General features: G+C 45.0%; 1 protein-coding gene across 1 annotated transcript in view; it reads right to left on the bottom strand.

The window, feature by feature from the left end:
* Positions 1 to 667: 667 nt before the first annotated feature.
* Positions 668 to 21974, bottom strand: part of DTNBP1 (dystrobrevin binding protein 1) — an 85320-nt gene continuing 64013 nt past the window's right edge. The window contains exons 8-10 of the mRNA XM_068128296.2: positions 15278 to 15433; positions 10442 to 10594; positions 668 to 2097 (exon numbers count right to left, since the gene is read on the bottom strand). Coding sequence (XP_067984397.1) covers positions 1865 to 2097; positions 10442 to 10594; positions 15278 to 15433 — 542 coding nt within the window. The 3' untranslated portion in view covers positions 668 to 1864. The remainder of the gene's footprint in view (positions 2098 to 10441; positions 10595 to 15277; positions 15434 to 21974) is intronic.

Below are 21974 nucleotides of genomic sequence, written 5' to 3'. Positions count from 1 at the left end.
ACACACACACACACACACACACACACACACACACACACACACACACACACACACACACACACACACACACACACACACACACACACACACACACACACACACACACACACACACACACACACGTCTTGGCTGGTGGAAGAGCTAAATGACATAGGGCAGCAGGTTCACAGATTGACAGGGGATGACAGGGGAAGAAGAAGAAGAAGAGGTCAATGTGCACGAGTGGATGAAAAGGGAAAGTAAGAGTAAAATGAAGCATGGGTAGGAAGAGGAGAAAGCTTGGGATGATGATGGGCAACACTTGAAGGACTGGAAGGAGGAGAAAGAGAAGAGAGATATAGGGAGTCGGTTCCAGAAGAGAGAACAAAGGGATGAAGTATTGGAGTTCAGAATCAGGCGAGCGGATCAACCATGTGTGAGGTTGTGGTAGAACACGTGTGGCGACCTGGACGAGGACGGAGGGACGAGAAGATGAAACACTGAGAACGCCAACCAAGACTCAAGTTATTCGGCCCAGCTGGCCATGCCACAAAATTAAGTACTGAAATCAGTCCCATTAATCTTAAACATTCATTTAATCCAACAGCCGGTTTCCCCTCTATCTACTGACCCTCGGCCCTCCGGTCAATCCTCTCACAACAGTAGCAAGGAAGACTGGACTTCTAGATTTAGCAATATTTATCTTTTAATCACATTGATGAAGTCTTGTTAGAACATAAAAAAGTAATCTCAAAAATCCAAAGTATACATCGACAGATTATAATCAAACCAAAGCTGTATGAACGGCAGCAAAACAGATGGGAATAAACGAGCACTTCACCGTCGAATAAAGTTCCAACGTGGGAAAGTGGAATAACTGGATACGAGGGTGGCATGGGCGGAGGGGAGGTTGGAGACAAGTTCGCTCATCTGAGAAACTTTCACTATTCATTCAAAAGCTGGGAAGAAGATGACTAATAAACCTGCTCCCACACCGGACGAAAAGCCATGGTTTCCCAAATCATACCGAGATATGTGCAGCAGGCGGAAATAATTTACAAATCAAAACAGATTGCTCAATCTCAATAAAAATGGATCCCAAACAATGGACGAAACAAAGTCGACTTTCAAATGTTGGTAGCTGTGACATTGTGAGAACTTTCAGCAGAAACCCTTTCACCAAGGCAATCCAACGACTGGATACGATGTGTGAAACATAAGGAAAATCGTCAATAAGGAAGTTCCATGCGGCCGGAAAAGTAAAGCAACCAATGGGAATGAAAAATTCGTACAATTGGCTCCTCGTCATGGGTGTTACTCCTCATCCCCAACCCTCGCCACACGGAATTCGTACCAACCCGTCGCACGGCAAAAAAATTTAAAGTCCACTATTTATCTCGTCATTTTCCAGGCCTATTGCAAATCCATCCGCCATCGAAACCATCATCGTTCTTTTAATCAGGGATTTGAGATGCCCCGATAATATTACAGGAGAGGAATAAATTGTGATCGGTCAAAAGACGAGATTGGTGGTAATGGCGTGTGTGGACAATCTATTACGAAGGTTCCAACGGTAGAACCCTGTATAATGATCATTATAACATGGTCTACCCATGGAAAATAATAAAAAATCATAGTATAGTGAGCACACGAAGCTAAACGTGTCATTATTAGGAAGTCTTTCCAGACAAAATCAAATCAGTTATTGCTTATTTTATTTTATTTTATTAGTTTTCTTCCTTTCGTTCCATCCATCACGCGTCATGCACAACGTTATTCAATATGGCCGAACAAAAGGTTATCGTGTGCAAACCACCTGCTGCGATAACGCAGTCTGCCTCAAGCTGGTGCAACTTACAACTTTTTAACAGTCCCACTGCATCTATCATGCCGTTTCTCCGTCGTCGGATTCCGTGGCATCAGAGTCGGCGAAGACGTCTTCCACGACGACGTCTTCAGCTGTAGGTTGGACCGTCGGCCGGTCGTTGTCTTCCCAGGTCGTAGGGCGAAGGAGGCTCACGATGGCCGGTGAAGTTGGGTTTGAAGTCGGAGTCAAGGTCGACGATGACGAAGCAGAACAACGTGACTGCTCAGGTCCTGGGGCTTCCGGCGAGTTCTCTGCAGCCAGAACAATGTCAATTAAACTTCGAACACATAATGAGTCTTTCATCTTCAACATCGTCCAAGGCTTACAAACCAGTTTTCACATACATGATGCTGCTTACAGCATGCCTCAACGTGTATATATATATATACAGACTTGGCATTTAATATGGAATTTTTTTTTTGTGGGGGTGAACTTACTTTTCAAGATGTCTTAGAACCAAAAGTTCATTGGAATTATGTTGAAATTATTCTAGATTTTGTTAATGTGACCTTTAAAAGAAACAAAAACCACATTTGACATTTCGAAACAAATAAATTGATCCTTGAAAGTGATGTAAACTGATATCGAACTCAATTCATGGACAGTACTGTGTTAAACTTCTGTATGTTTTCCAGAAATATCTCTTTATTTTGCACATTAGCCCAAATTTTTTTTAACAAAAACAAAAGTTAAATTACGACTGGGATTACGGACAGTAAAATTACAGTTCAGTACTTCGTGTAACCCCCACGAGCATTCAGGAGAGCACGTACACGTTGAGGCATGCTGTTCACGAGATTTGCCAAGGTTTGGACAGGAATCGTTTGCCATGCAGTGACAATAGCCTGCTGCAATTCACGCACAGAGGTCGGCTGCTGGTCCAAGTGGTCGATTTGACGCGTTAATTCTGCCCACAAGTTCTCTATCGGATTCATATCCGGGGACATGGCAGGCCACTCCATATGCTCTACACCACGGTCAGCAAGAAAGTGTTGGATCATGCTAGCACGATGAGGCCGCGCATTGTCATCTTGGAAGACAAAGTTTCCTCGAAAGGCTGCACGAGCAAATGGAAGCAATGTTTCTTCCAGAATGGCCCTGTACTTGAACTGGTTCAGATTTCCATTCAGAACAACCAGGTCAGTTTTGCCCCCGCATGAAAAGCAGCCCAAACGGTCACTCCACCACCTCCAGCTTGGACTCTTGGCACTATACAATCTTTGTTGTAGGCTTCATGCACTTGTCTGTGCACTCGGACGCGGCCATCTTGATGATAGACCAGAAATCTAGACTCGTCACTGAAGATCACGTGATTCCAGTGTCCTGGCTGCCATTGACGGTGCTCTCTGGCCCACTGCAATCGGCGCTGGCGGTGTTGTCTGGTCAGGCGTGGCTTTCTCAGGGGACGCCTGGCACGATAGCCTGCTTGAACCAGTCGTTGGTTGACTAGCCTTCTGGATACAGGCACATTTGTCAGTTGCTGCCACTCAGCCCTAAGCCGATTAGCTGACTTGGTACGGCCATTGCGGACTAACCGGTGCAGCTGGCGATCATCCCTCCTTGTGGTTCTGCGGGGACGTCCTGGCCTCGGTATTGGAGTAGGGACACCCCTCTGAGCATTTCGTTTCAGGATCTTTGACACCTGACCTCGATTGATGCCATACTGCCGAGCAACAGCACGCTCTTTCATGCCGTAATTTCGTAAAGCCACCACTCCATGACAAACAGCATTGTCAAGTTGACGGACCATCTGCAGAGGAAGCGGCAATAACTTTTGGAGACGTGCAGCAGTTGTTTTCCACTAATACAGAATGCAACAACCCTTGTATACCTGACTGTGAAGCCAATCGTCAAATGCACCTGTCCGTACATTTTGCCACGCCACCTGTGATATAATCCTGTTGTTGACTTCTTGCTGCGACAGACAATCAGTGACATGGTTCTTTTAACAAATAAATCACCAAAGTGTAAAAGAAACTCACCAGATTGATATACTGAGTTAAGAAAGTAAACCCAAGTCGAGAAAAAAAAATATTCCATTTTAAATGCCAAGTCTGTATGGATATATATATATATATATATATATATATATATATATATATATATATATATATATATATATATATATATATATATATATATATATATATATATATATATATATATATATATAAATCAGCACAATATATGGCATTTCAACCTGTGCTCACAGCATCATGTGCCATGCACTCGGTTGAGAAGTTCGCACAGGCCAATTCAAGCTGAGGGATCCACTATACCATGTGCACGCTTCTCCAATGATTCTATGCACTGGGGAAGAAAAGCTTAAAGTGTGATAAGAATGTAATTTAGTGAAATAACAAAGTTAAAGTTAAAAGGAACTAGAAACTAGTCTCCCGACCTTCTTCCCATCACCATGCTGTAATCTAGAAGTACCAATGGATGCTTTCCGAGGGTTTTAAGCCACCTGGCATGTGTCCCAAGTCAAAAAGCTTTACAAATGGCATTCAAGATCCTCTCCTTTACTGGCTGGTCGATTTCTGATGCGCACACTGGGAAGGTGCTGCCGTCGATGGCACGAGTGCATTTATTGAGTTCTTACACAAGTTTACACGAGTTCTCTGTCTCACTGAGACCTGGCAACAACCACTGGACTACTACACGCTCAACCTCACCACACCCAATGGATATTCTTACATCAATAAACCACGCTCGGAGGGCCGAGGTGGTGGAATTGCCGTTATTCACCGACAAGACATCAAGACCAACCTCATCTCCATCTCATCTGCTCCATCATTTGAACACCTGGCTTTTAAACTCTCTGGTCACACACAGTCAGTCATGGCTGTTGTCTACCGCCCTCCCAAACCACACCCATCATTCCTGTCTGACTTCTCCTACTTTCTGACCCAGCTATGTTCCCTCTCCCCCTCAATCCTCCTCCTTGGTGATTTCAATAGCCACATGGACTCCACTGACTCCACGCTAACCACTGACTTCACTGATTTACTCACCTGCTTTAACCTCACTCAACATGTCAACTTTCCTACCCATAACCGTGGTCACATTTTGGACCTTGTCTGCTCTACTGGACTAATTTTGCACCATCTCTCTGGCTCCGACCTCACTCTCTCTGACCACCTAGCCATCACTCTGACCATCAACATCCCCACCCCAGCACCAAGGCATTATCGCACTATCAACTTCCGTAAGCTAAACGCTCTTTCACCTACCTCATTCTCATCGACCCTCTCTGAAAAAATGTCCACTTCTCCCTTCGTTGACCTCCACACCCCTTCTGACCTCACTGACTACTACAACCACACTCTCTCCTCCTGCCTTGACCAACTTGTGCCTATAAAAACCAAAACAGTTTCTTTCACCCATTCTGCTCCCTGGTTTACCCCTGAACTCCGCCTGATGAAAACTCGTGCTCGCCAACTTGAAAGACTCCGCAATAAAACAGGTCTCACAGTTCACTCCCAGGCCTACAAGGACCACATACAACACTATGAAGATGCCCTCTCCCGTGCCCGCTCCGCCTACTACTCTCAAATTATCCACTCTGGCTGCGGAAACCCAAAAGCACTCTTCTCTACAATAAACAAACTCCTCAGCCCCCTGAACACCACCACCCAGTCATTCACAATAGACAACTGCATCTCCTTCCTTTCATTCTTCCAACGCAAAATTGAAAACATCTACAACAGCTTGACCACCGCCGCACCCGCTCCCCCTCAAACCACCTGCCCCCCCTTATCCTGCCATCCCCTGTCTCAGTTCTCCCCAGTCTCCCCTACTGACCTCTCTGAACTCCTCATCGGAATGAAAACTGCCACCTGCACTCTTGACCCCATCCCCTCCAGCTTTGTCAAGGCCTCCCTTCCTGCTCTCTCTCCACTTATCATTGCAACAATAAACTCCTCCCTGTCTACAGGCATCGTCCCACCATCCCTCAAAATTGCTGCTGTTACCCCCATTCTGAAAAAACCTGGACTAAACCCTGACACCCTAAATAACTTCAGACCCATCTCCAACCTACCCTTTCTGTCAAAGGTTTTGGAACGCGCTGTAGCCACTCAACTCAAACATCACCTCTCTGCCAATAACCTGTATGAAACATTCCAATCCGGATTCCGCTCCAACCACAGTACTGAAACTGCTCTCCTCAAAATCACCAACGACCTTCTCCTCTCCTCTGACGCTGGCAACCTCAACATTCTCATCCTCCTCGACCTCAGCGCCGCCTTTGACACCATCGATCACACCATCCTCCTCACCCGACTTGAAACCACCTTTAACATTACCGGCACTGCCCTCTCTTGGATTAAATCATACCTCTCTGACAGACGTCAGTTCATCTCCATCAATAACTGCAAATCCCTACTGCTCCCCTCCCCCAAGGTGGCCCCCAAGGTTCAGTTCTTGGCCCCCTCCTCTTCATCCTTTACCTGTCCCCCCTCGGTCACTTAATCCGCCGTCATGGTCTCCAATTCCACTGCTTCGCCGATGACATCCAGCTTTTCATCTCCACCAAGTCCATCTCCACCGCCACCCACTCTATCCTGACAAACTGCATCACTGAAATAAAATCCTGGCTTCAAATCAACTTCCTCAAACTTAACTGTGATAAATCTGAAATAATCATCATTGGCCCAAAAACGCTCACCAAGTCCACCCATAACTTTGCCCTCAACATCGACGGTTTCCCAGTATCCACCTCCCCTCACATCCGGAATCTTGTCATCATCTTTGACCAAACCCTCTCCTTCGACAAATACACTAAACAGATCACAAAGACAGCCTTCTTTCACCTGAAAAACATCGCCCGTCTCCGTCCATCCCTCTCCTCCGTGGCTGCAGAAACCCTCATCCACGCCTTCATCACTTCCCGTCTGGACTACTGCAATAGCCTCCTTTATGGTTCACCCTCAACAATCACCAATAAACTCCAATACATTCAGAACTCCGCTGCCCGTCTACTCACCCATTCCCGGACCCGTGACCACATCACCCCCGTCCTTTACAAGCTTCACTGGCTCCCCATCTCCCAGAGAATCCAGTACAAAATCCTCCTCTTGACCTACAAAGCCCTCCATAACCTGGCCCCATCCTACCTGGCTGACCTCCTCTCCAGACACACTCCCACCCGCAACCTCCACTCTGCTGGTACCAACCTCCTGACCCCCCCCATCCGGACCAAATTTAGATCCTGGGGGGACAGGGAGGGCCTTCTCCATCGCTGCTCCCACCCTCTGGAACTCGCTACCTCACACCATCAGAGACTCCTCCTCACTCACCACATTCAAAACATCACTCAAGACCCACCTGTTCAACACTGCATTCAACATTTAACCCACAGCATCTAACCCCTGACTATCTCCTCTCCTTCTCCCTCCTTTGTGCTTTGAATATTTCCCTATTGATTCTTCTTTTTTTGCAATTGTTTTTATGTTTTGCTATGCATTATGTTTTGCACTCTGTCAAAGCGTCTTTGGGCTTCCTGAAAAGCGCTATATAAAATAAATGCATTATTATTATTATTATTATTGGTCCTGCTCTATACCTGCAAAATGGTATCTCTCAAAGAAGTGATCTAATTTCTGGTTTACATCAATGACTTCTCTGCATCGCTGGAAAACCCACTGATCACTCTGAAGGAGACTCTACCCTGTGTTGACAGTAAAATATATTGTCCATTATATATTTATTTATTATATATTTATATATTATATATATTTATTTATAAATATATGTATATATATTATATTATATATATATATATATTATTATTATTATATATATGATATAATTCATTATATATATCTATCTATAATTCCAGTAATCTCTGTGTGTCTGTGTGTCTGTGTGTCTGTGTGTCTGTGTGTCTGTGTGTCTGTGTGTCTGTGTGTCTGTGACCGCTGTTTCTCGACAACCACGGGTCCGATATACTTGAAACTTGCCAGGTATATTGCTGGGGACCCGAGGATGTGCCTTTTCAAGGTTTCATATTAATCGGACAATTACTTACCGAGCTATGTCCAAAAAACGATTCAACCAATCAGAGAGCAGCGAGCTATCACGTGTGCCGAACGTGGCGATCAGACTCTGCCTCGGACGGCACATTTGACAGCGTATTCATTTATTTCACGTTGGAAAACTATGTTGCCGTTAAACTATGTTTTAAAACGAATTCAAACTGCGATTAAATTAAAACGATTCATCGTAACTGCGATTTGCGAACTTCCGGACAGTGAAGACTGTCCGGCAGCACGCTTTCCGGCATCCAATCACAGAACGCTTTGTTGCGTAGGCGTGGCCGATGTGAGACGAGCGGAGCTGAGCGCGTTACGAGCTGACCGCCATTACGGTACGTAATTCGATTTCTTATGCGCATTATTTCTCCCAATTCAGTCAGAGCGAAGGGCGGAAGCGAAGAGCGTTGTTTTTTTTGTTTACGGGCGTACGGGCGGGGTAGAGCGTACGGGTAGCGTTTTTTTTTTTTTTTGGCAAGGAACGGGCACCCACGTACGGGCAATGCCCTAGTTATATATAAATTATATATAATTTCGTAAAGCCACCACTCCATGACAAACAGCATTGTCGAGTTGACGGACCATCTCCAGAGGAAGCGGCAATAACTTTTGGAGATGTGCAGCAGTTGTTTTCCACTAATACAGAACGCAACAACCCTTGTATACCTGACTGTGAAGCCAATCATCAAATGCACCTGTCCGTACATTTTGCCAAGCCACCTGTGATATAATCCTGTTGTTGACTTCTTGCTGCGACAGACAATCAGTGACATGGTTCTTTTAACAAATAAATCACCAAAGTGGAAAAGAAACTCACCAGATTGATATACTGAGTTAAGAAAGTAAACCCAAGTCGAGAAAAAAAATAATTCCATATTAAATGCCAAGTCTGTATATATATATATAAAAACCACCTTTAGAGGCCATTTTTCCCCGCAAAGCGGGGGTTGGCCTTTTTCGGGAACCGTGGTTGTTGTTGTTTTTCGGTCCCCTATTTGAAGCAATGTTTTACGGCCGGATGCCCTTCCTGACGCCAACCCTTTTTTCCGCCTTTAACGACAAACAGGGAATTACCAGTGAACTGGTACTCAATTAGCCGACCTCGGAAGGATGACAGGCTGAGTCAACCCCCCTGGTGTTAATTCAGCGATTAGACCGGGATTCGAACCCAGGATCCTAGGATCCTAAGCCGGCACCCTAGCCGCTAGCCCAACACCAGGGTTTTTATATATATATATATATATATATATATATATATATATATATATATATATATATATATATATATATATATATTATATGTATGTTTATTTTATTTATTTATATTTTTAAAATTTATTTATTACATTATATATTTATTTATTATATATTATATATTTATATTATATATTATATTATATTAAATACAGTAAAATATATTATTATTAAATATATTATTAATATAAAATATATTATAGTAAAATATATTATATTATTTAAAATATATTATTAAAAATATATATATTATATTATTAATAAATTATAAATATTATCCCAGATAAAGGCAAGCTGCAGCTACCTGCCCATCTGCCGAACAGGAGGGAGGCAGAGCGAGAGGGGGAAGGATAGTCAACTGTCTTTCCTTGTTGGTAAATTCCACACACCTCCACCGTCTCCAATAAAGCGAATGGCAAATTCACAAATTCACTTATGTAATCAGACTCTGTCCGATATGCAGCCGTTTCGGGCAGAGCACCGCATTGGAATTATTTGCGAAGACATTCTTGAACCACTCGGCTTCCAGGGATGTACAAAGCCTTCCCTCTGCAGTGCCATGCAGTCTGGCTCTCCCGTGGCCTGGTGCCAAATCTAAACATTGTTCCCCTAAAACCAGAGGAATCCAAGGCCCTGCAAATAATTGGTGTCACTTGGCAGGAAGCCTGAAGCCCAAGGCCTTCTTTCCCTGACAATTCAGCTGTTTGTCCCTCCAGAGGCCCATGAGGATAAATGCTCATCCAGTAACCCATACCTTGCTGCCCTCACTAAATCTAAACTAAGCTGAATGTTCACCTTCACTTCTATCCACCCCAACCACACCTCTCCCATCGCACTCACCACCCATCCCCTCTTTCCCCCTGCAAAACCACCTCCACGAGTCTGTACAGAAACATTATTTTCTCCACTCCGTTAAGATGGGAACTTATTGCTATTTCATGCCGTCCTTCTTACCCCCTTTAATAATCATGGTATTTTTGTACTTTGTATACCTCTTTTCTCTAATCCACCTGCAACTTTCTCAGCACACATGCAACATGCTAGCCTGTCCATCATCAACTTGTTCCCTTCTGTTCTATTGCCCTGTCCACAAGTTCTTCTGTAGGCCGAGCTGTTCCGTTGTTCTTGCATGCCCATTGCCATCTGTCCTATTGTTGGTCTATTCACCTTCAACCATCTGCGAACGAGCGATTCCATGACCCTCAAACTCTGTATTCAATATGGAAGTAAATAGTCATAAATTTACAATAAACCAGGCAAAGATTTGCCAGATAAACAAGATAGGTGCTTGTATCAATCAAGAAACCTTGGCTCGAATCTGGGCCAGTGGCCTCAGTCGTTCCGTCCGCACCACCATTCAGGAAAACATCCAGGGCCTCCTGATCAGAATTGTCCAGAATGTCCATCTGCTCGAGAAGGTCCACGTTCACCTCCATCGAGGAAATGCTGCCCAGAGCCTCTGTGTGGCACAAAAAGGTGTATTTTCATCAACATGACAGCTCCAAAATATTTCCAAAACATTGCCGTTGTTTGACCAAAATTGTAAAATTATTGAAATTACTTGGCTGATCTCACACTTCAAACCAACATTACAAACATGCCATGCCATACATAACTTATGCAACCGAGTCAGCATGTTAAAATACAATGGGGAGAGGGGGGGATTTGCTTGGTGGGCAAATCCAGCTCCATTTATTACCCACAGGACAACCAGGCACTCAAGGCCAAAGGAAGTAGACTTGTGAATGCAGGGGTTTGAGCTAACAGGATGAGGTGTGCATGTCTGTCTGCCTATCTAATTGTCTCTCTTGCCGGTGTGTGTCTATCCATGACACGTGGCTATTGGCTGTGTGTGTATTCATGTCGCATGGCTATTGGCTGGGTGTGTCTATCCATGTCACGTGGCGATTGGCTGTGTGTGTCTATCCATGTCATGTGGCTATTGGCTGTGTGTGTCTATCCATGTCACGTGGCTATTGGCTGTGTGTGTCCATCCATGTCGCATGGCTATTGGCTGTGTGTGTCTGCAGTGAAAATGTATCCAAGCTGAACCCAGGTGTGATGCTCACTTGAACCACTGAGAGGCGCCTATAAGAACTCGGACGTCCGCGGCTCCGGAGCATTCCTGCGACATTTAATCTACGACATGTAGACTCGGATGGTGCGTATATGCAGATACTCCAGGCTTGCTTGCATTGACTAATACTATCGTTCCTTTCTATATGATGCCATGATCCTGATATATATATTGCATGATTGTATTCTACAGGATGTTGCCAGAGATCAGATTGATATTAAACCTACCTATGGGACAAAGTTGTGGACTTGATTGATTTCCACTACAGTGTCTATCCATGTAATGTGGCTATTGGCTGTGTGTGTCTATCCATGTAGCGTGGCTATTTGCTGTGTGTGTCTATCCATGTCGCATGGCTATTGGCTGTGTGTGTCTATCCATGTAATGTGGCTATTGGCTGTGTGTGTCTATCCATGTAATGTGGCTATTGGCTGTGTGTGTCTATCCATGTAATGTGGCTATTGGCTGTGTGTGTCTATCCATGTAATATGGCTATTGGCTGTGTGTGTCTATCCATGTAATGTGGCTATTGGCTGTGTGTGTCTATCCATGTGGCGTGGCTATTGGCTGTGTGTGTCTATCCATGTAATGTGGCTATTGGCTGTGTGTGTCTATCCATGTAATGTGGCTATTGGCTGTGTGTGTCTATCCATGTAATGTGGCTATTGGCTGTGTGTGTCTATCCATGTCACGTGGCGATTGGCTGTGTGTGTCTATCCATGTCATGTGGCTATTGGCTGTGTGTGTCTATCCATGTAATGTGGCTATTGGCTGTGTGTGTCTATCCATGTAATGTGGCTATTGGCTGTGTGTGTCTATCCATGTAATGTGGCTATTGGCTGTGTGTGTCTATCCATGTCACGTGGCGATTGGCTGTGTGTGTCTATCCATGTCATGTGGCTATTGGCTGTGTGTGTCTATCCATGTCATGTGGCTATTGGCTGTGTGTGTCTATCCATGTCGCGTGGCTATTGGCTGTGTGTGTCTATCCATGTAATGTGGCTATTGGCTGTGTGTGTCTATCCATGTGGCGTGGCTATTGGCTGTGTGTGTCTATCCATGTAATGTGGCTATTGGCTGTGTGTGTCTATCCATGTAATGTGGCTATTGGCTGTGTGTGTCTATCCATGTAATGTGGCTATTGGCTGTGTGTGTCTATCCATGTAATGTGGCTATTGGCTGTGTGTGTCTATCCATGTAATGTGGCTATTGGCTGTGTGTGTCTATCCATGTGGCGTGGCTATTGGCTGTGTGTGTCTATCCATGTGATGTGGCTATTGGCTGTGTGTGTCTATCCATGTAATGTGGCTATTAGCTGTGTGTGTCTATCCATGTAATGTGGCTATTGGCTGTGTGTGTCTATCCATGTAATGTGGCTATTGGCTGTGTGTGTCTATCCATGTAATGTGGCTATTAGCTGTGTGTGTCTATCCATGTAATGTGGCTATTGGCTGTGTGTGTCTATCCATGTAATGTGGCTATTGGCTGTGTGTGTCTATCCATGTCACGTGGCGATTGGCTGTGTGTGTCTATCCATGTCATGTGGCTATTGGCTGTGTGTGTCTATCCATGTAATGTGGCTATTGGCTGTGTGTGTCTATCCATGTAATGTGGCTATTGGCTGTGTGTGTCTATCCATGTAATGTGGCTATTGGCTGTGTGTGTCTATCCATGTCACGTGGCGATTGGCTGTGTGTGTCTATCCATGTCATGTGGCTATTGGCTGTGTGTGTCTATCCATGTCATGTGGCTATTGGCTGTGTGTGTCTATCCATGTCGCGTGGCTATTGGCTGTGTGTGTCTATCCATGTAATGTGGCTATTGGCTGTGTGTGTCTATCCATGTGGCGTGGCTATTGGCTGTGTGTGTCTATCCATGTAATGTGGCTATTGGCTGTGTGTGTCTATCCATGTAATGTGGCTATTGGCTGTGTGTGTCTATCCATGTAATGTGGCTATTGGCTGTGTGTGTCTATCCATGTAATGTGGCTATTGGCTGTGTGTGTCTATCCATGTAATGTGGCTATTGGCTGTGTGTGTCTATCCATGTGGCGTGGCTATTGGCTGTGTGTGTCTATCCATGTGATGTGGCTATTGGCTGTGTGTGTCTATCCATGTAATGTGGCTATTAGCTGTGTGTGTCTATCCATGTAATGTGGCTATTGGCTGTGTGTGTCTATCCATGTCACGTGGCTATTGGCTGTGTGTGTCTATCCATGTCACGTGGCTATTGGCTGTGTGTGTCTATCTATGTCACGTGGCTATTGGCTGTGTGTGTCTCTCCATGGCATGTGGCTATTGGCTGTATGTGTCGATTCATGTCACGTGGCTATTGGCTGTGTGTGTCTATATATGTCATGTGGCTATTGGCTGTGTGTGTCTATCCATGTCACGTGGCTATTGGCTGTGTGTGTCTCTCCATGGCATGTGGCTATTGGCTGTATGTGTCGATTCATGTCATGTGGCTATTGGTTGTGTGTGTCTATCTATGTCATGTGGCTACTGGCTGTATGTGTCGATTCATGGCATGTGGCTATTGGCTGTGTGTGTCTATCTATGTCATGTGGCTATTGGCTGTGTGTGTCTATCCATGGCATGTGGCTATTGGCTGTGTGTGTCTCTCCATGGCATGTGGCTATTGGCTGTATGTGTCGATTCATGTCATGTGGCTAATGGCTGTGTGTGTCTATCCATGTCATGTGGCTACTAGCTGTGTGTGTCTATCCATGTCACGTGGCTATTGGCTGTGTGTGTCTATCCATGGCATGTGGCTACTAGCTGTGTGTGTCTATCCATGTCATGTGGCTAATGGCTGTGTGTGTCTATCCATGTCATGTGGCTACTAGCTGTGTGTGTCTATCCATGTCACGTGGCTATTGGCTGTGTGTGTCTATCCATGTCACGTGGCTATTGGCTGTGTGTCTCTCCATGGCATGTGGCTATTGGCTGTATGTGTCGATTCATGTAATGTGGCTACTGGCTGTGTGTGTCTATCCATGTCATGTGGCTACTGGCTGTGTGTGTCTATCCATGTCATGTGGCTACTGGCTGTGTGTGTCTATCCATGTAATGTGGCTATTGGCTGTGTGTGTCGATTCATGTCACGTGGCTATTGGTTGTGTGTGTCGATTCATGTCACGTGGCTATTGGCTGTGTGTGTCTATCCATGACACGTGGCTATTGGCTGTGTGTGTCTATCCATGACACGTGGCTATTGGTCGTGTGTGTCGATTCATGTCACGTGGCTATTGGCTGTGTGTGTCTATCCATGTCACGTGGCTATTGGCTGTGTGTGTCTATCCATGTCACGTGGCTATTGGCTGTGTGTGTCTATCCATGACACGTGGCTATTGGCTGTATGTGTCTATCCATGACACGTGGCTATTGGCTGTGTGTGTCTATCCATGTCACGTGGCTATTGGCTGTATGTGTCTATCCATGTCACGTGGCTATTGGCTGTGTGTGTCTATCCATGTCACGTGGCTATTGGCTGTGTGTGTCTATCCATGTCACGTGGCTATTGGCTGTATGTGCCTATTGATGTCACGTGGCTATTGGCTGTGTGTGTCTATCCATGTCACGTGGCTATTGGCTGTGTGTGTCTATCCATGTCACGTGGCTATTGGCTGTGTGTGTCTATCCATGACACGTGGCTATTGGCTGTATGTGCCTATTGATGTCATGTGGCTATTGGCTGTGTGCGTCTGCCCGTCTGTCCAGCCATGTCTTCTGCATGTGTGTTGTGTGTGTCTTGTTATGTTACAATTGCACAGAAAAACCAAGTCGTTTCCCCCCTTAACCTGTATCCATACTTATAAACAAATGAACAATCGCCTAATGGATGTCACTACAAAACCTCCTTAAACCACGTCGTCTTCAAATCAATTCCCAAGAAAAGGCCCATTAAACCACAATCATCATCTTCAGAGTGCAGTACGCACAATCGTGTGAAGGCAGAATAAAAGGTCAATCGAACATCAAGGAAAGAGGGATAAAATGAAGGAATTAAAGGCAAAGGACACGACGAGTGGCTTGCTGGTGTTTTGGTGGTCGATTGGGTACTCACGACGATCCGTATAAGAGTATAGTAGGCCGGCCGATAGATAGTGTTCCACATCTTGGTGGAAAGCTTCCTCAAAGAATTTCTGTCGTTCGCGCAGCTTTCTTTGCTGACAGCGTTCGGTGTCACGCACACGGCCTGCATGCTCTCCCGCCAGCTGCCCTGATAGACCACGATGATGAAAGACAAGCCGAGTAGCCACACCATAAGCACTAACATCCAATTTATGATAACATTTCGAGAGTTAGTGCGACCGGTTTTATTCAGAGGATACTTATATTTAGGCAACCAATGGAGCACAGAGTACTAATTAGTTCATGAAATAAAGCAAACAGTCCTGTGAGACCATTCGTACAACCACACACACAGCAAGACGTAGTTGCTACCCATCTAGGACGAGAGACCTCAAATGCTTTAACGATCACTGGCAAGAACAAAGCATTCAGACATTTGGTGGTAAAAGTGGTAAAGACATGGCGATGACAATTACCGGTGCAACCAACAGCTGCTTTCGGATGTAATCGTAGAATTACTGCTCGGTTCGACAGGTGCTGATATGGGGGAATAGAAAACTGTACTCGCGGATGAAAACATCGGAAACACAGTAATTATCGAGAAAGAACGTGGAAAGAACGTGACTAGTTTTAAAAAACAACAACAATTCACAATGCATCACATTTAATGAATAACCCAAACAGCTCCGGCCGTTTTCAACCACCAAAGTTTCCTCACCCCCGAAGGCATGAACAGGTGGTCAAATCCAAAAACTCGTAGCATATTTAATGTGCCCCCCAATGTTGATTGCATATACAAAGTCTCATTAAAAATATTTTAAAATGCACCGATAATTGCATTTTTTGGTATTTGTTGGTTTGACCCCACCAGGAGCTGGGGGAAAAAAAGAAAAGAAAAAAAAACTTCGCCATGTTTACAAGAGTTCAACATTTAGAAACTAAGAGGCGTGGAGGGAGGAACACACCAACAACAGGGTAAAGGGAGAAACAAAGGGAGAAAAAAGGGAGAAAAAAAGAGAGAAGAGAGAAGAGAGAAGAGAGAGAGAGAGAGAGAGAGAGAGAGAGAAAGAGAGAGAGAGAGAGACTTTTGCATCTTTTTATTATAAAAATAGAAAAAGAAAACCCCCAAATAGGGGTCACATTCTCATTTCAAGCAGAGAAACAAACAAAAAATATTAATACAGTAAAATTATGCACAAAACATTTCACAAAACAATAAACGTTTCTCCAGGATTTTACAAATGACTTCTTTCACGCACCATTTGGTCTCAAACTGTGGCAGCCTTCCTGTTATGGAGAAAAAGGCAAAGTCTAACTTTACACGGCTCGTCACAAGATTTTTAAACAAGAACAAGGCATTTTCCTCATTAGCTCCAAGGTCATCAACTTTTCTTTTTCTTGATTTATACACTGCCATTTTTGCCTGTGCAAGCAGGAAATTACCTAACACATCATTCATATTCTTGTGTGAGATGTCTAAGCCATAAATGAAAACACAAGTGTTGAAAACCAAACCAATCCTGCCAAAACAATTCTTAAGAAAGATAAATAAAGGAGCCAACCGTTGACATTCAACATAAATATGAAAGAGGTTTTCAGGCCTTTTACAAAAGGGACATTCATCTGCTAGGAGACTTGAGAAGCGGTGCAGCAAGTGGTTAGAGGGGAGGATCCAGTGTGCAAGTCTCCATTGGAGGTCACCATGTCGTGGTGGCACAGGAGGATGATAGAATCCTTTCCAATTAGGAAAATATGGGGGGGAACAAGGTAAGAGGTCTCTCCATCGAACCCTCCGCTGTGTCATTTGCCCTTGCAAAAGGAAACTTACGCAACCCAAATAGAGGTCTTTTTGTTTAGGAAACCCATTGAATCCTATGCTAAAGGGGGTACACGGAGGAGAGTTGGCAAGGGAAAACTTGCAAATAAGTTCAGGAAAGGTAGCAGGAGAAGCACCTTGTTCGTTGTCTGCTTGGACTTGCTCCCAGTTAGGTGCAAGCTGTACATAGGTATGAAGCACACAGCGTAGCATACGTGCCACAACTCTGGAGGATCGCACGCCAACCAGGCTTGCCAATGCATCAGCTCCAATCCAACTGCCATTTGGGCTTAAAAGATCGGCGACCGATTTTATGTTCTTCGCGACAAAGCATTGAACGAGACACCTATCAGCAGGCATATCATGGAAAATTGAATTGTAAAACAAAGGTTCCATCAATAACATTTGCTTTGTGTACGAATGCGTAGCTCTTGTTGTCGTTAGAGTTCGCCATGCGTTTAGTACACTCTGATAAAACCTGGAGAGGGGAGACATATCAAGATGCGAGAGATCCATCAAGAATATAGCGTGGTCATAGCCTAGTCTCCCCGCCTGCTGCAAAAGGCGACGAGCGACGTCGACCCAAGGTGGAGAGGGGTGCATGTACAGCATGCGTAGAGCAACCGAAAGTCGAAAGGCTGTTAACCCTTGGCCTCCATCGGTCAGTGGCAAGCTGAGGACCTCGGGTCGCAACCAGTGCTTTCCATCCCAGAAGAAAGACACAAAGCACTTCTGGAGCTGTTGAAGCAACACTGCCGGAGGGTGCAGCACAAAGAACCTGTGCCATAGGGTAGAGGCCACCAAACTGTTGATCACCAAGACCCTTCCACGATAAGACAGTTGTGTTATCAGATTTCTCCATTTTTGCAGTTTTCCTTCAACAAGATCCAACAGACCAGCCCAATTCTTTGCTACTGTGGCGTCATTACCCAAGAACACTCCAAGGTATTTCACGCCATCAGTGGCCCATGCAAGAGGAGCAGGAAGTTTGGGTGCCGAGTGACATGACGGACCAAGCCAAATGGCGCTCGTTTTCTCCCAATTCACTTTGGCTGAAGAAGCCTTTTCAAACACGGATAGACAATAACGGACAACGTTAATGTCATTGAGGTTCCGCACAAAAACACACACATCATCAGCATATGCCAGCACCTTAATGGGCCGTTCAAGATGAGAAAACCCAACCCCGGTTAGTCTAGCACGCAAATAACCCAGTAAGGGTTCGATGGAGAGAGCATAGAGCAAGCCAGAGAGGGGGCAACCTTGTCGAATTCCCCTGTTGACAGGCAAGGGTGTAACAAGTCCATTGTTTATCTTAAGCACACTAGAGATATTGTTATACAGTATCTTAATGTAAGAAATGAAGGTCGGACCAAGTCCAAACCGTTCAAGCACTTTGAAGAGGTACCGATGATCGACGCGGTCAAAGGCCTTCTCCTGATCAAGGAGAAGAAGTCCCAAATCTGTGGGGTTTTCTTTGCACAGTTCAATCATGTCTCTTACGAGGGAGATGTTGTCATAGATGGAGCGCTTGGGTACACAATAACATTGGTCTTCTTTCAACAATGAGGAGAGATGAGGAGTAAGTCGCGATGCCAGGGCTTTTGAGAATACTTTATAGTCTGTGCATAGCAAAGAGATTGGGCGCCAGTTTTTAATATAGAGCAAATCTCCTTTCTTTGGAATGAGGGTGAGAATAGCCCGTCGGCAACTCTGAGGGAGCTCTCCAAGCTGGCAGCTTGCGTTCAAGGTGTTGAGGAGTTCGGGACCCAGTAGATGCCAGAATTTCTTATAAAATTCAGTTGTGAGTCCGTCCAATCCAGGCGCTTTCCCAACAGCAAGGCTGTGCAGAGCGGCGCCAAGTTCGTCCAAGGTAATGGGCCCCTCCAGGTAGGAACGTCCACCCTCACACAACACTGGCAGCCCTACGGAGATAGAGGCGACACTGACAGGATTTATTTGCTCCATCGAGTATATTTTCGAGAAATATTCCTTTGTGAAAAGTTTAATAACTGATTGGTTGAAAGTGATGGATGAGTCTGCCAAACGCAGTTGAGAGAGCTGTTTGTTCGGGAGGCGTTTCTCTAAGGAAAAAAAATACTTAGTTGGTATGTCTGTCTCGTTAAGGTGCTGCACCCTCATCCGAACTAGGGCACCACGTGCATTCCTCTCAGTTATTTCTTTCAAAAAAGACTGTTTTTCGGTTAAGGCTCTTTGCACATTATTATTTTGTCCTGTGACCCTCTGAAGATGTAAAATCTCTGATTGCAATAATTTCCTTGCTTCATAATCAGCCCTTTTTGAGAAGCTCTGGTATTGTTGGCAGAAGCCTTTGATTTGGGTTTTTACTAGATCCCACCACACCAGTGGGTTAACAGAACAGCTTAGCTTCCGTTCCAAGAGATCTGTCCAGAAAGATTCAAAAGCCTGAATAAAGTTGAAGTCTTCTATTAAACTATTGTTGAATTTCCAGTGAGAACTCCCTGGACACGGTTTCGAGAGTTGAACGAATGCTCGAGCTAGGGAGTGATCGGAGAAACCGGAAGGCACGATGTCAGATTTGCAAACTCCATGGAACAGGTGAGAATTTACATAAATGCGATCAAGCCTCGCAAGTGAGATGTGGTTGTTGGAACGACGACACCATGTGTAGGATTGTTCGGAAGGGTGTTGCAAGCGCCAGACATCATGGAGATTATATTTTGCGATGATATTTGCAAAGAGTTTTGCAGTACATGGTTGAGGTTCCAGCCCGTTTCGGTCGCATGAGGCATTAACAGTACAGTTAAAGTCGCCACCAATAATTAGACAAGTCTGCAGATCCAGTGTTTGGAGGAACTTTCTCAGTTCAGCAAAGAAGGAGATCCGCTCACCATTTTTGCTTGGAGCATACACATTAAGGATTGTAAACTTGACCTGATTGAGATAGAAGGTCACAGAGGCAAGATGGCCATCAATGATATTCGCAAATTGAAGCGAGGATGGTTGGAAATGTTTCCCTAAGACAAACATGATTCCTGCCTTAGACGAGGAGCTGTTACTAAAAAAACACTCCTTATCCATAATGAGTCGCCACTGGGCCTGAACAGATCTGACGGCGTGGGTCTCCTGCAACAAAGCTATGTCGAGACCGTTTGCGTTTATCAGCTGCTTGATCTGGATCTGGCGGAGTGAACTTCCACCACCATTGACATTTACTGTTCCAATCTTGAAACTCACCATGAATTAACTTAGAGTCTTTTTCGTCTTGGCGATCAATTTTCTTAAACGGTGACAATGTGTCTGACGAAAGTTGAATGAGTCAGGTCTGCGTATAATAGCCTGAGCACACTCAAGGAAGGACGGTAAATCGGGAAAGTATTCTGTTAGGTTTATACTGCATTTCCTGTACGTATTTTGCAAGAAAAGTCGTATTTGTTCAGGGGAAGTAGGACCTAGACTGGTAGGCTTCTCCATTGCTTCCACCTGGCTGTTTGCTTCCTCCAGGTCAGATTCGTCAGAGTCAGTTTTAATTTCCGAATCACACAAGCTTGTATAATCCTGCATGTCACTACTGTCATCAATATTGGCACACGGACCTGCACTAGTTGTAACATCTGTGTGCTCTCCCACCGTGGGAACATTGCTTTGAGGAATAACAGCAATAATCTGTGGATTTGGTGAAACAGAAACAGCATCAGCAGATGCAGCGATGTTGCTTCCCCCGACTGCAACAACCTCCGATGGTGTGGCGGTATCGAGCAGAATAGGAGTCTCTTGCAAAATATTGATTCCTGCGATTCGTTTCACCCGGTGATGAAGTGAGAGCAGTAACTGGGACAGTTTCGCTATTTTCTGCTGATGGGAATTCAGCATCATCATGCTCAGGATTAACATTTTCCAAAGTGACAGCAGGTTCATCACCAGTGGCCTCGGCAGGTTCATCACCAGTGGTCTCAGCAGGTTCATCACCAGTGGTCTCGGCAGGTTCATCACCAGTGGCCTCGGCAGGTTCATCACCAGTGGTCTCAGCAGGTTCATCACCAGTGGTCTCGGCAGGTTCATCACCAATGGTCTCAGCAGGTTCATCACCAGTGGTCTCGGCAGGTTCATCACCAGTGGTCTCGGCAGGTTCATCACCAATGGTCTCAGCAGGTTCATCATCCATGGTCTCGGCAGGTTCATCACCAGTGGTCTCAGCAGGTTCATCACCAGTGGTCTCAGCAAAATCATCAGAGGACTTTCCAATAGCCGAGTCCGTAACAGGTGAGACAATTCCATTTGATTTGTTAACAGGTAAACCAGTCCCTGCATGTGGAACGTCTATGTCCTCACATGAAAGGGGGCCGAACTTGTTAGCTGTAGGTACAGGGTTTGTCCCAGGTAAGCCTTGTAGAGTGGCATCGGTCACGACTGGGGGGGTGTTACCGACAGGTTGCTTATTGTTAAATGCTACCTTTTTCTGAGTTAAATGACCGTCGGGAAAGGTCTTTCTCTTCCTTGACGGAACAATGGTGAAACCATCCCCGACGTTCGTTGTGCTGTTTGGATCATCGGGATGGGAAGGCTGAGCGTCATTGCCGGACATGGAAGATGTTCCCTTCACAGCCGAAGCAAAAGATGAAGAAGAAGAATCCTTGTTGTTTACGTGGTTTGTCCCATCGTTCGACGAAGCCGTTTTTGGGCAAGAGCGTTTCAGGTGTCCGAATTTACCACATTCAAAACATTTCAAGGTGTCAGTGGTTACGTATAATTGGTAATCATGATTATCAATTTTGAATTTCAAAACAATGTTCAGCGTTCTTTCGACGTTAGAAGGAGGAAGTACAAGATAAGCTTGTCTCCTGAAAGACATCACATGTTTAGCCCGGTCGTCCTGGCAACGTAAAGGTAA

The sequence above is a fragment of the Myxine glutinosa genome, chromosome 9, assembly GCF_964187855.1.
Source record: "Myxine glutinosa chromosome 9, kmMyxGlut1.1, whole genome shotgun sequence".
In the NCBI taxonomy this organism is placed as follows: Eukaryota; Metazoa; Chordata; class Myxini; order Myxiniformes; family Myxinidae; genus Myxine; species Myxine glutinosa.
The sequence above is the reverse complement of the archived record's forward strand: the minus strand, read 5'-3'. Positions and strand labels throughout refer to the sequence as shown.